Genomic DNA, 13333 nt, shown 5'->3' with positions numbered 1-13333 from the left:
TTACTGGTTTCTACTTCTCAAGGTCTATTTCAAAACTTTTATATCTTTTAGATTGCTATATCTTTATTAAACCGTATCAATGCATGTGAATTAAGAGTGCTGAATTGTAAGAAATTCAAAGTGGTCTAATAGTCCTGGTGCGTATTAGAGACCTACAAGCTTTACAACAGTTGCTTCAATATTTTCCATTGGATCTGTAAAAAGAAATAGAATTCTGCAGTTGATTTTCCGGAGAATTTCAATGTCTTAACATTCCTCCCACATTTGGGGTTTGAACCAGGAAAATAATTATAGAGTCGAGCATTGGCCTTCAGCTCACGCAATCTCGACGTGAGATACTTTGTCAAGAAGCTTAATGCATTTAAAGCCACCGACTGCTTAACCTGAAAATGCTGAACAATAACATTTTCAGCATCCACTGAGAAAAATGCTGGAAGGGTAGTTCGGACATTCAGAATTTGATATGATAAATCCCCTGGTATGATGCATACACATCATCATTGGCATAAGGCATCCTCAGTACAAGGGACTTTGGAACGGAAGCTTCACAAGTGCAGGGTGCATCTCAGAAATACAATAAACCTCATCAACAGTCAACTTGAACATTAGGATCCTGAAGCATCCTCTTCGAGAGAAGAACCCCTTAATGCAAGCTCATCCTCATCCTCTTCTTCATCCTCATCATAATCAGCAGCAGGTTGCCCATTAAGATCCACATTTACACCATTTAACTTCCTCACAAACTGTCCCCGCACACGAGGCCTCCTTTCAGCAAGCTTTTTGCGATTAACATACCTAATCTTCTTATCAAAACACCGCTCTTTTCTTTTCTGTCTAAATTTCATCAATGCAGCCTCCCTTCTATCTAATTTTTTTATTTTCACATCGGGGGAAGATGAACCTCCAAATGATGGCCATGGATGAGTAGGAGGCATTTGACCAGGTTGTAAACATAAATTAACAGGATAGTAGGGGAATGATGCCATGCTAGCGACATGAGGGGAACATTGGGAAAGATGATTGTATTGAGGCAGCATAGGTGAAGGTGCATTATTTTGCAACTCATGCAGATTCTTTTGATATAGTTGTGCTGATGGTGGCATAATTACTTGATTGACAACTCCAGACATGTAATATGGATACATACTTTGTGTAGACAAACCTGAAGTGTCAAGTTGAAGTTCATTTATCGGATTTGTAAACACCTGAGGGAGCTTGTCGTCCTTGAAATTTCTTTGCGGAAACTCTGACGACATGGGTGGGGTGCAAGATCTCTCTAGAGAAATAGAATCAGGGATGCTAGAACTACTACGGAAATCATCTTGTGGATAGCTCTGCCACGTCTCTCTATTTTCATGTAATTGAGCATCATTAACCACTTGCTGAGCACATGCTTGAAGATTCTCTTCTGCCCTCAGACTTGGAACAGTATAGTCCTCAGTGGTTGGAAACCCTTGGGAGTCATTCTTGATTGTGCTAGACTTGACATAAGTAAAGAAAGCAGAGGACTCGCCAATCTTCAATTCACTCTTCTTTGGACCAGATGATAATTGTGCTGAAAATTATGTCCCAAGTTAGATTTGGCTCGAGAACCAGTTACAGCTTTTTTTATTGTAGAAAAATAAAGAGATCTAATTGGCAGCGATAAAACTAATTCAACAGGTATTGAAACAGTAATGAAAAGAGAAAATCATAATGGAGACCACAAAAAATATTAACAGGTGTAAATCGAAGAAATAATGCTTTTAAGAATACAAGGGTATATGAATTTATGAATGCAGATGAAATTTCCAGCATTAAATAACATATTTCATTTCATTATCACACTATAAGTAAACATAAATGTTTAATGAAAATAACTTGTTCTCTGTTATATTCATTAATTTATTTGCAAAAACCTAGATTGACTCAACCAATCGCTATGTAAGCTTCATTTTACACATTTTTTCTAGCATGGCCAATCACATAAGTAATGCTTTTACTCTTTAAATCCCAATGATACCTGATCAACAGCAAACCTGATAATTTACAAGTGGCAGCCAGACTATGCAGAGTAGCTAACCTGTTCTACGATCACTTATTCCCGGCACATCAGGTCGATATTCTAGTCGATTGCAAGGTGGAGGTTCATCAGCAGCAGTACCACTACCACGATCTGCAGTAGCAGCAGCAACAACAGTAGTACTACCACAACCTGCAGTAGCAGCAGCAGCAAAAGCAGTAGCAGCGGCAGCAGCAAAAGCAGTAGCAGCGGCAGCAGCAGACTGAGGAAAAGACAAATGCTAAGTTTAACATTTTCAATCAGAATAAGGAATTATGGAGTTTAGATTACTCATAAGTAATCTGTTGAGCTAGGATTTTGGTCCTATGACATAGTCAGTAAGGGTAGATGCAGCACTCCAGACTTGTGGTTGGCCTTTTTGAGGTAAAAAAAAGATTCAAAATACACCAGATTATGCATTGTGACTTAGTTGTATTGTACTATTTCATCAGAGCAGAACTCACATTTCCAGTACAGTAAGAGATTCGTTAGAACAGAAATATAAAGTAATTGAACAGAATAACAATAAAAGAAATGTCTCAAGACTATGAATATGGATAGATACAAAACTACTATTTCACAATTCTGAATTTCGAGCTTCATAAAAATTGAAGTTTAATTGTACTAACAGCTTATTTCCCCAATTTGAGTGATTTACACAGTATACAGATTAGGATATGATTATCAACGTCATGCTCTATAGGTCCAATAAGCCAGCCCAACACTTTCCATGCCTCATAGCAGCAAACCTTCAGAAGAGCAGGTCTGCTTTATTTATGTTTTCAGGAGTTTTCCATATGTCCAATTGTAAGTTCATTTTCAATCGTATTCTTATGTCTGCTCTCTCTTTTCCTTTCCCCCCAGGATGCTACTTGTCCTTTTACAAGGAACTCTTCCATAGACTAGCAGTTCACCAAGTGCTACTGCCAATACCAACCACTTCCAAAAATTGAAACATAACATATTTGAACTTCAAATTTGAAATAATTATGCAAATTTATATGACATAACAGATAAGACGCTCATGATAAGCATGAACTACATCATTCGCCCAAAGAGTTTCTGGGCTGGAAAGTTGACTATTTTAAAATATACCACAGCTCAAAAGTACATATTATACTCACCACATCTTCCTGATGAGTTGATACACCAATTTCTGGATTTAGGCATTTACGAGACTTGTCATCTGTGTCATCTGAGAAAAGAGTAGTACTATTTGTGTTGGCATCACTAGGATCTGATGCTACCAAATCAAAGTCATAAATCAAGATGTTCTTCTCTGCCAAACCAAGCTGCCAAAGACAAAAATATAAATAAATAGTTTGATTTTGATTCAGGTGTATATATTATGTATGCTATCAAGTGTGTCATAAATGCAAAAATATGTAATTAAAAAAAAATTTGGCCAATGATGTGCATTGAGATAGATGCTGGGAGGCCATTGCCACATTTAAACAACACAAAGCCATCACTGTGCAGGCATAATCATATTCCGCTTGGAGTGACAACTAGATACATAGAATTTTGAAATTCAAAAACTTATTATAATCTCCAAACCAAACGCCAAGAATATTGAAAGTTTAAAAACAATAATATTAAATCTGTAACCATCACCAAGATTACACCCAGTTAAAAGTCCATCCTTGCTGCCTCAGTGTTCTTTTCCCACTTAATGAACACATTAGTTATAAAAGAACATCCAAATGAAAAAACCACAACCTGACATCCACTGGGCATGCACGATCCTTCTAATTGCACTTAATTAAATAGGTAAATAAATGAGAGTTCAGTAAGCAATAGAAGTATGAATTAACCATGCGCCTCCTTCTCCACATGTGTGTCCATAGGTTCAATAGCTCATTTGTACGTAGAGGCTTTACAAGATAGTCTGCGGCTCCTAACCTCAAGCACTTGACAACAATGGAGACTTCATCCTGTGCCGACATCACTAACCAAAGAGATAGCATTTCAATTATGGCGACCTACGCCCAAAAGAAGTTTAGTATAAAAGAGAACAGAAGTGAAAGGAAGAAGAACAAAAAAGAAAAGAACCTTACTGATAACAGGAATGCGCCGTAACTCTTTATCCCGTGTGATATATTTCAACATCTTCATGCCTTTGTTCATTGGAAGGTCAACTTCAGAAAGTATGATATCAATATCGGGTCCCTCGGCATTTAATGCATCAATCACCTGCCTAGCTGATCTCACTGATGTAACTGTTAAGCAAAGGCAGGGTAGTGAAATTGAGAAAATTGCACATGAACTTGTGAAACATATCAAACATCTGAATAGAATGGAAAATGAAACATCTTCAGAATAGAGGCAATGATTAACAGGATTTAAAAAGGACATTTCTTGAATGAAGATTCCCTTCACAAAGCAAATTTTAGTTGAATGATATATGCAGCAAGTAAGTTTAAATTGATGTACAATAAGCTAAGCCTGTGAAAAACATCAATAAGACTACAAGACCAAGACATACTTGGATTTAAACAGAATAAAGCAGTCATCTAAAAGAAACAGAATTCAAGATACCGTCTGTTTGGCATTGAGATTGATAATGCTTTGTCTGACAAAGCAATCTGTTAGATATTATTGTAAAAGGCAATTTGAAAACGTTGTGTAGCTATTTGGAGATTTTATGAATAAGACCTGTTAAACCTACCAAAAATTTCTTCTTTTATTGCCTCTAAAATAAAAATATTAAAGATGGTACTTTCCTCAAAAATGAATACACAAACAATGCCAAAGCCTTACAGAGATAACTATACCACAAGTCCACCTTATAGCAGATTTCCATCCTTCCTATCAATTTTTATCTTCAGTTCAGTCCCGGAGAAAAAAATTCTGAGCAACATCTAGTTTACATTGAATCACCAATCAGTGAAAAGCAAATAATTACACATTATAAAAGTCTATTGACAGGAGTGAAATTCATAATCAATTGGTAGATGATATACAAAAATCTGAAGGAAAAAGAAAAACTTATTCTTCTTTCATCATTCAGTTAAACTCTGTCTGAATCGAGTTTATCATTATACGTTTCATTTTCTTCGTGTCATACAAGAAGCATAGTAAAACTTCAACTTTTCCAAACTACCAGAACGTAATAAATTTCCATTTCAAGCTTATTACTTGTTGAACTGCCCCAAATAACCACGCTAATCCAATTTCAACTACGCACATCAGCAATCATTCTAAATCTAATTCTACCAAAAAAACAAGTCCACTTCACTTCACATAAACAACCGTATGAGCTCGCTGCTTAAACCAAAAATCAAGAGTGTCATGTCACATAAACATAAAATTAAACCAAAATAAAAATAAGAAAAAGAAAAAACCAAGTGAATCATTAATTATGATTACCCTGATAAGAGCACTTCAAAAGAAGAGTAAAAACTTCCTCGGAGCTTTTGGAATCATTATCACATAACAAAATCCGTACTTTGCTTCTATCAATTAGTCCTTCTCCTCCTCCACCACTTTTATTCGGCTCCTTTCCCTCCATTCTCACAATAAAATTAAAATTACAAATTTACCCCTCAGAAAAATAAAAAAGGAAAAGCTAGAGAACTTCCATTGAAAACCTCTCCTCTTTCTCCACTATTAGGGTTGTAGCTTGGATCACTAGCTGTTCGTACAGCGAATTCTTCATTTTTATATATCTCACCAAACCTAAAACTTGTAGAAAAAGCGAGGAAGGAAGGGGAAGCAGAAGGAGAAGATTGAATTAAAAACACAGGAACTGTTTTTTTTTCTCAAGAAAAAAAAGCGGCTAAAGATATTTTCTATATAAAAACAATTTATATGCGCATGTTAGCTCTATCCATAAACAAGCAGCAAAACTAAACTGCTATAAGAGAGAGAGAGAGAGAGAGAGAGAGATGTAAGTGTCAGAATATCTGATGGGCAGCATCGCGGATTTCAGTGGGACCAGTAGTGAAATTGAACAGTTAGGTTTAGATCGCCGGAGACCCTGCGCACGTTAGCTTAACGCCAAAGCCTTCCCTCGTTAATCAGACCAAGAAGATATTTTTAAAAAAAGTAAAGAGTTTTTACTCTGTTTTAACTGTTAAGTCAACTATTTCTCTCTTTCAGCTCTCTCAGCTTTTCCTTTAAATAAATAAAAAATGATTTTTTTTCCAGATGCTGCCCAGGCTAACATGCGCCAGGAGAAACAGGGAGGTGTTGAGTCGGAAGCGAAGAAAGGAGTGCGGCACAGAGCGCATATGGGCGTATGTTAGAAAAATTGCAGACGTGGAAAAGTACGCGGGGGACAGGAGAGAGAGAAAAAGTGCAAGGAAAAGAGAAGAGTGTTGTTTTTTCTGGATAGTTTGGTAGCGATAGAGAGAAGGCCACGTCATCTATAAAAGGATCTCTTTCTTCTCTATACCAAGCGAAAAGAATACATATTAAATATAATATATTTCTTTTTCCTAAAAATTCATCAAGTGGATATATTATTAAAGAATACAGTATATTATGGACATTGGAACGTGTCGATGCCCAATTGGGCAAAACACAAAACAAAAGCAAAATGAAAACAAAGAAACAGGGACAATGACCACTAGCCAACCATTATTTGGCATGTCTTAATTTCCACTTTGTTTTTCCATGTTGGCTCGTCTATCATCATCACCACCGTTCAGAAGAAATCCACAGAAGGGTTTCTGGATTATGATCTGATAATTGGAAAACTTGTTTTCTGTATCTTTGTGATGGTGATCCTACCTAATAAGAGATTGTTTTATTTTTCAAGAATTTTGGTGTGCCCATGTATGTATATACAAACACTAATTAAACTGTTACAATTTGCATAAAGTTTGCGCAATGAAGTCACTCACAGAATCTTTTAAAAAAGTACTCCTGTAATTTTCTTAAGAGATAGATACTCAGGATCCTCTACAAGTGAAGCGTAAACTATATGTCCTTTCTGAGATTGAAAAGACAAAAATCTACGATGAAAAAGAATATAAGCTTACTTTTGGTTGCATATAAAATAAATAATTACATAAATGAATGGAACTCTAGAACTCTTGAGGGTTGCATTACTGTAGCTAAGACTGGAAAGAACACGAAAAACGTATTGAAAGCTCTGACTGAAAGAAGGAAAGAAAGAAAAGAAATAGAAGGCTTTAATCAGATAATATATATATATATATAGAATTAAGAGAACGGCATAAAATAAATGACGTCCAACTGGACATAACGAGAGAAAATACAAACCATGTGGGAAGGAATATGCAACAATCCTAGGGAATGCTCAAACAACTTGAATTTTTTATAAGATGGCTGGTTAACGAGTGAGCTTGAAATAGAGGATCAATAAGATGGCAAACACAAGCAATGCAATTAAGGAGCCAATTATCCATTTATTCCTGCTCATCCTTCTTGACATTGCAGTCAAGACCTTCTTGCTTCTGCCAATATTGTCGTCCACCCCTTGAAGCTAAAGAAATGCAAGGATAAAGTAAGAAATAGATACAATTTGAAGGTCTATATTATAATATACATATCGGAACATTCATCACAAGGTCAAATATTATATTGAACCAGAATAAACCATGATACCATTCTCGTCAATAATTGAAATAGAAGAAAGAAGAGGCAGAGTGTACCGTGTTGTGAGCATGTAGGAGAGCTTGGCGTTGTTGATGCAAATCTTGAAGGACTGACACACCGAGTTCTTCTGTTTCTAACATTGTTCTTCTACTCTCCTTGATTCTATCAGTCGACTGATTCAATCTCTCTGTGGACATCAATAGCCTCCCTCTTTGATCAGCAGACACCTGTCCCATCATTCACAAGCGTCCAGAGAAAAGCACCACAAGTAGAAAACAGAATATTGATTAACATTTGCCGGACTTTTAAGGTTCAGTAAACAAGAAGACTTTTGCTAACTTGTAAACTCTTACATACTACTCAAGTTTACAATAAAAGTAATAATACTAACTATCATGTGTCAGGCGGGGTTGGAAAGAAAGAGAGAGACAATTCAAAAGCTTTTAAAATGGCAGCACTAATAAACTAGTACTATAACCTACTGGTAAGATAAGACCACATTAGGAATCTGCACCAAGGTTCAAACCTCAATAAGCTCAAAACAAAAAAATGGCAGTATTGATAAGAATTAAGATCAAACTGCAACTACAAGAAAATATATACTCAATTTAACTGCAGCTACCACAAAAACAAAGTTTCATGAATCAAAATCTCATAAATCAGATTTTTCCTAAGACTTCTTTAACAAGACCAGACCACTTAAACATACTTAATTTAACCTTCTTGTCCGTTATTACTAATCCTGAATCAAAAGCTTCATGCAGCTGATATAGGCATTTGAAATATTGTTCCGCTGCTGGTAGCCTACTTTAACTTGCATGGAAAAAACATACAGCTGCAATCTGACTCGATGTTGAAACTAAAGAGAACCATCTCATATCAGCCTAAAAAATGCACATTGATGATTTAATGAAAAAAAAAAAAAAGAAGATCAAGGAAATAAAAAAGCTAATTGATGGTGAAGGATTATCAGTATATTAAACAGAGGTACAGAGCAGAGGTGCTCCAGTCATACAAAGCATGAAAGCGCACAAATGAAAAGCTTTTGATTCACAAGAAAGAAAACCCAAGTAATATCTGTAAAAACACATATCAGTTCTTGGAAAAGCCAACAGGAATTATACTGTGAAAGTTAAAAACAATTTCTGGTCCTACAAATTTATATGCTCTAGCTGCTGATCCTTCATTCCCTTTCATTAATTTAAGGCTTAAAACAAATTGCAGAGATCAGCTTAGAGAAATTTGAACCATGGCATAGTAGTCCGATAAAGAGAAATCAATCAGCATTTTAAGGAGCAAGTAGTAGCAGACAGATGAAGCATTAAAAATTCCATGTAAGGCCTCATCCTATAGATCAATTGTGAGCAAAAGCTACTTGCTAGTAACTCGAGAGTTTTGAACATAAAAGCAATAATTCAGAGGAGATAATGTCAATCAAAGGAGGCTTACCATTGTTGCATCTGCCTTTCCTGATTCCAACAATTCATCTCGGGTAGCCTGATTGATGTGGGAAGATGTGATTCTTTTGGATTCATTCTTCAAATTGTTGAGATCAGTCTTATACTCTCTCAACTTAGCAAGAAGCACTGCCTTCAGATTCGGTGGAAAACTCCTTGCTTCGAGGTCCATCTTCTGAATCTAAAGGAGTATTGTCTCATGGGCCATGAGAACAAAAATCAAAATGGATAATAATAATAACAATAATAATAATAATAATAAGGCTTTCACATTACCAAAGTTTCTGCTTCATCCAATCCAGTCTTTATTTCAGAAAGCTTCTGCTTCTTCAGCTCTGCATAATAAACAACACATTACAATAACATCATCACCAACCAAAAAACTGAAGTACACATATGCCAACCATACACCATGGCCTACAAGAAGCTGGCTTTGAACACCTAAGCTAACATTAGTAACTTTAAATTCTCTAACGAAGAACATAGCAATTTTTGGATGGAGATTTACTTCTTCCCATAATTGAAATGAATTACATAAATCAAATACCTAGATTACAAATTACAATCAATAATAAATGTGTCTAAACGTTCCCCAGCTAGTCTTCCAAAAGCAAATATAAAATATATAATTCACGAGCATAAAACATACTAGCAAATAAATAAATTGTGCAATCTTTTCTTTGGGGGTAATTATATTACCTCCATCAAGGACACTAGTTGACGTGCATTTCCGCGACAAATTAGCAGAAAGCTCACAGTATTGACGCTCATATCCATCGAAAACCTGACTCATCTCTCAGCCTTCACATTAACACCCTTAATCGCGTTTTATTATCTGTAATAAATCAAAATGCATTGCTATGTGCACGTACATAAACTTAATCAAATTGAGTAATGTTTGCACTACGTACCGGGAAAAAAAACAATGATATATTCCAATCGATGCTGCCGGAAGATGGTCGGAGAATTTGTAAAGTCCAACTCGCCGACGATTTTGTTTGTTAGTTTCGATTCGTAGATTTGGCAGTTTTTTACGCGAAAGAAACTGCAACGGGAATTTCGGATTCCCCCTTTTGCCCTTGTTAGTTGCTTAATAAACTTTCATGAGCATTTCGAATTTCCCCTTTATTGCCGTTGGTAGTTGCTTAATAAACTTTCATGAGGATTTCAAATTTCCCCTTTATGCCCTTGATATTTACATGATGTTATTTTGGGCACGTGCCATTTGATTCATTATTGCTCTTTCTAAATCTAATTCTCCCGCGCTTTTCCAATCAAAATACAGGTAACTAACGTCCCTCTGCTTGATAGTTGAGAGAATCACCACCTGTTCGATGAAATTTCTCAAACAAAACTGTATTTCTTGTTTAAGCTTTACGTTGCAAAATATGAATGCTAACAAATCTAAGCATTTTGTTTGTTTATACTCCACAATTTCGCATAATAGAGTACCGCTCGAGTTGCAAGAGATTTGCAAAGCTGTTTCTAGCTCGATTGGGGGTTTGGATGATTTGGAGTCTAGTTTAAATGGATTCAGAGGCAACTTAACATCGCAAATTGTTACTCAAGTCATTGATTGTTGCAAACATGAGGCACCCACTAGAAGGTTGCTGAGATTTTTTCTGTGGTCGTATAAAAGATTGGACTTCAGTATGAAAGATGAGGACTTTAATCATGCAATTCGAGTCTTGGCGGAGAAGAAGGATCATACAGCAATGCAAATTCTGATTTCGGATTTAAGGAAGGAGGGACGCGTGATGGAGCCACAAACTTTTGGTCTTGTTGCTGAGGCGCTGGTTAAATTAGGGAGAGAAGATGAGGCATTAGGTATATTCAAGAACTTGGACAAGTTCAAGTGCCCCCAAGACTGTGAAACTGTCACTGCTATTATCACTGCTCTTTGTGCTGAAGGCCATGCTAAGAAAGCATATGGGGTGGTTTTGCACCACAAGGATAAGCTATCGGAGGTTATAAGGCCTTGCATTTATAGGAGTCTTATATATGGATGGTCAATGCAGAAGAATGTCAAGCGAGCAAGAGAAGTTATCCAAGAGATGAAGAGGAATGGGATAAAGCCGGATTTGTTTTGTTATAATACATTTCTCAGGTGTCTTTGTGAGAGAAATGTTGAACGCAATCCTTCCGGGCTTGTGCCTGAATCTTTGAATGTCATGATGGAGATGAGATCTTATAGAATAGAGCCAAACTCGATTAGTTATAATATATTGCTTTCTTGTCTTGGGAGGGTGAGAAGAGTCCAGGAATCTTGTAAGATACTTGAGCTAATGAAGAAGTCAAGTTGTGCTCCTGATTGGGTTAGCTATTATCTTGTGGCGAAGGTTTTGTATTTGACTGGGAGATTTGGTAAAGGGAATAAGATAGTCGATGAGATGATTGAAAGGAGGCTGGTGCCGGATCGTAAGTTTTACTATGACCTGATTGGTATCCTCTGTGGAGTAGAAAGAGTGAATTTTGCTCTCAAGTTGTTTGATCAAATGAAGAGAAGCTCATCGGGCGGTTATGGGCCAGTCTACGATTTGCTGATACCTAAGCTTTGTATCGGGGGAAACTTTGAGAAGGGAAAAGAGCTATGGGATGAGGCCATGGCCATGGGCGTCACTGTTCACTGCTCAAGTGAGGTACTAGACCCCTCAATCACCAAGGTTTTCGAGCCAACGAGGAAGGTGGAGGAGGAGGAGGAGGTCAGGCTTCAGGACTGCATCAAATCCAACGTTCCGAAGACTCGAGAACGAGTTAGGAAGACTGAGGGAAAGGTTAAAAAGAAAGTGGCTAGTAAGAAGAGAAAGAAGAAATCTGCTTCAAAATAACTGGCAAATTGCGACAGCAGTCTTGTTTCCTTGTAGAATTAGTCTCAACATGTTCTCACGCTGGGTGATTAACGGGGTCAACCATTTCCTATATTAATTTCAGACTAACTTCATAAACATAAGTACATGCGTCATGGTGTCTGCTGAATTCCTGGCCTGGCACAATTTTCCTATCCAGTAGGATAGTTGGTTTGTTTCTTGCTTTACCAAGTTAAGTAATAAGGATGGTGTTTCTCAGCAACAAGAGTTTGGATTGTCTTGTCTCCAACTGTTAACACTATATCACGTTCTTATCCACAAGGAACACTGCTTGATGCCAAACGGGTGGCTGAAATTTTTTTACTTCTGGGTCATCCATTATGCGCTTTAATTTGCTAGAGAAGATCAGGTTATTCAGAATTATTGGACAGTTATCCTAGACCTAGAACAATACTTTTCCTTGTAGTTATGAGAAATCAATGTCTTAATTTAATGTTTGCTAAGATTTTACATATCAAAATTTTTGAGCCCCTGCGCTTAAATTCTTATTCACTTTAGTTGGCCAAACAATGCTAACACAGGAATTTAAAGGAGACGAAGTAGCATGGGACATAAGGTCAGAAGCAAAAAAGATGGCTATGAAATCTTTACAGCATCAGAAACCCATTTTGCTAGATATAATGCGTAACGTTTCAATTTCAATGAGACTTTGCTATATGTTTATGCTTGATGTCTGCAACTTGCAAGTTGATCGCGATGGCCTGGTGCTCCTAACATTGCTAAAATCATGAGAATTTGGGTTGGCAACTACAAGCTAATTGAAGTTAGCAAGGCTGCATCTACCATACCACTGCTATAGTACTGTTGTGCGCTGCCAAATTCCCGCATATCCTTTTCATCAATTTGGCATGCTTCCCTCTTCTCTTCTAGATGGCGACTTCCAAGAAAATGCACGGATCATGAAATTCATTTCTATTAGCTGTAAAAGACTAGTTGTTCATTACCTTGCCCCCACGATTGTCCATTCTTTTCTTGTTTCACTTTCAAACCTAACACCTGTATGAACATATTCTGGCAACATATAGTAATATATATTAGTCCTATTCTTCATCGAAGGTGCATTTGATTTTAGGAGGGAAAGTTCTTGACTTTGATTTATCAAGAAGATTTTTATGTATACATTATAACTAATATGAGAGCGACACATGTATGAGTGTTTTACACTTTAATATTAAATGATTGATACATATTTTATTATTTAAAATTAATGAATATATATCAATCATGTATCTAAGTGAATTTTTATTTTTACATGGATAAGAAAATAATTATTTCTGTTGTGTTCTAGAAAGAAAAAAAATTAATATATATGTATATATATATATATATATGTTATGCCATTTTTATTAGTTATTTTTAGGTCTAAATGATTAAAGCATCGTCCAAAGCCTTGCTTTTTTCTT

The 13333-nt window shown here is 36.4% G+C and overlaps 3 protein-coding genes across 10 annotated transcripts; 1 reads left to right on the top strand and 2 right to left on the bottom strand.

Annotated features, from left to right (window-relative positions):
- Positions 1-160: 160 nt before the first annotated feature.
- Positions 161-6274, bottom strand: LOC8263398 (two-component response regulator-like APRR1). 7 transcript variants are annotated; one of them, XM_048373398.1, is made up of 7 exons: positions 5411-5541; positions 4802-4902; positions 4099-4260; positions 3856-3989; positions 3166-3333; positions 2063-2264; positions 161-1555 (listed from the first exon to the last, which is right to left on the bottom strand). In XM_048373398.1, exons 2-7 carry the CDS (start codon positions 4842-4844, stop codon positions 606-608), a joined length of 1659 nt encoding a protein of 552 aa, XP_048229355.1. In that variant the 5' UTR covers positions 4845-4902; positions 5411-5541; the 3' UTR covers positions 161-605. The 7 variants fall into 7 exon arrangements, with proteins under 7 accessions (XP_048229355.1, XP_015572032.1, XP_015572033.1 ...); XM_015716546.3 differs by lacking the exon at positions 4802-4902 and having other exon boundaries at positions 5411-6274; XM_015716547.3 differs by lacking the exon at positions 4802-4902 and having other exon boundaries at positions 2063-2240; positions 5411-6272.
- A 620-nt stretch (positions 6275-6894) lies between these two features.
- Positions 6895-10109, bottom strand: LOC8263396 (vesicle transport v-SNARE 11). Of its 2 annotated transcripts, none has more exons than XR_001534920.3 (6): positions 9763-9879; positions 9340-9398; positions 9056-9244; positions 7663-7833; positions 7271-7493; positions 6895-7143 (listed from the first exon to the last, which is right to left on the bottom strand). XR_001534920.3 is itself a non-coding variant. In XM_002514677.4 (6 exons), exons 2-6 carry the CDS (start codon positions 9854-9856, stop codon positions 7341-7343), a joined length of 666 nt encoding a protein of 221 aa, XP_002514723.1. In that variant the 5' UTR covers positions 9857-9864; positions 9975-10109; the 3' UTR covers positions 7179-7340. The 2 variants fall into 2 exon arrangements, 1 of the variants encoding a protein (XP_002514723.1); XM_002514677.4 differs by lacking the exon at positions 6895-7143 and adding an exon at positions 9975-10109 and having other exon boundaries at positions 7179-7493; positions 9763-9864.
- A 288-nt stretch (positions 10110-10397) lies between these two features.
- LOC8263395 (pentatricopeptide repeat-containing protein At5g61370, mitochondrial) lies at positions 10398-12941 on the top strand. The gene has a single exon (XM_002514676.4). It carries the CDS (start codon positions 10398-10400, stop codon positions 11889-11891), a length of 1494 nt encoding a protein of 497 aa, XP_002514722.2. The 3' UTR covers positions 11892-12941.
- The last annotated feature ends 392 nt before the right edge of the window (positions 12942-13333 follow it).

This window comes from Ricinus communis, chromosome 4 (genome assembly GCF_019578655.1).
Source record: "Ricinus communis isolate WT05 ecotype wild-type chromosome 4, ASM1957865v1, whole genome shotgun sequence".
Classification (NCBI taxonomy): Eukaryota; Viridiplantae; Streptophyta; class Magnoliopsida; order Malpighiales; family Euphorbiaceae; genus Ricinus; species Ricinus communis.
This window is presented reverse-complemented; position numbering and strand designations above follow the sequence as displayed.

Bases quoted from the DNA above. Each gene is read 5' to 3' on its own strand.
- LOC8263396 (XM_002514677.4), bottom strand. From the start codon at position 9,856: ATGAGTCAGGTTTTCGATGGATATGAGCGTCAATACTGTGAGCTTTCT. The intron at 7,834-9,055 runs GTAAGCCTCCTT...ATGATGGGACAG, and splicing joins GAAAGGCAGATGCAACAATG to GTGTCTGCTGATCAAAGAGG. The intron at 7,494-7,662 runs GTACACTCTGCC...GCATTTCTTTAG, and splicing joins TCCTACATGCTCACAACACG to CTTCAAGGGGTGGACGACAA.
- LOC8263398 (XM_015716546.3), bottom strand. From the start codon at position 5,552: ATGGAGGGAAAGGAGCCGAATAAAAGTGGTGGAGGAGGAGAAGGACTA. The intron at 4,261-5,410 runs GTAATCATAATT...TTTGCTTAACAG, and splicing joins TTTGAAGTGCTCTTATCAGG to TTACATCAGTGAGATCAGCT. The intron at 3,334-3,855 runs GTTAATTCATAC...TGTCTTTGGCAG, and splicing joins TGTGGAGAAGGAGGCGCATG to CTTGGTTTGGCAGAGAAGAA.
- LOC8263395 (XM_002514676.4), top strand. From the start codon at position 10,398: ATGAAATTTCTCAAACAAAACTGTATTTCTTGTTTAAGCTTTACGTTG.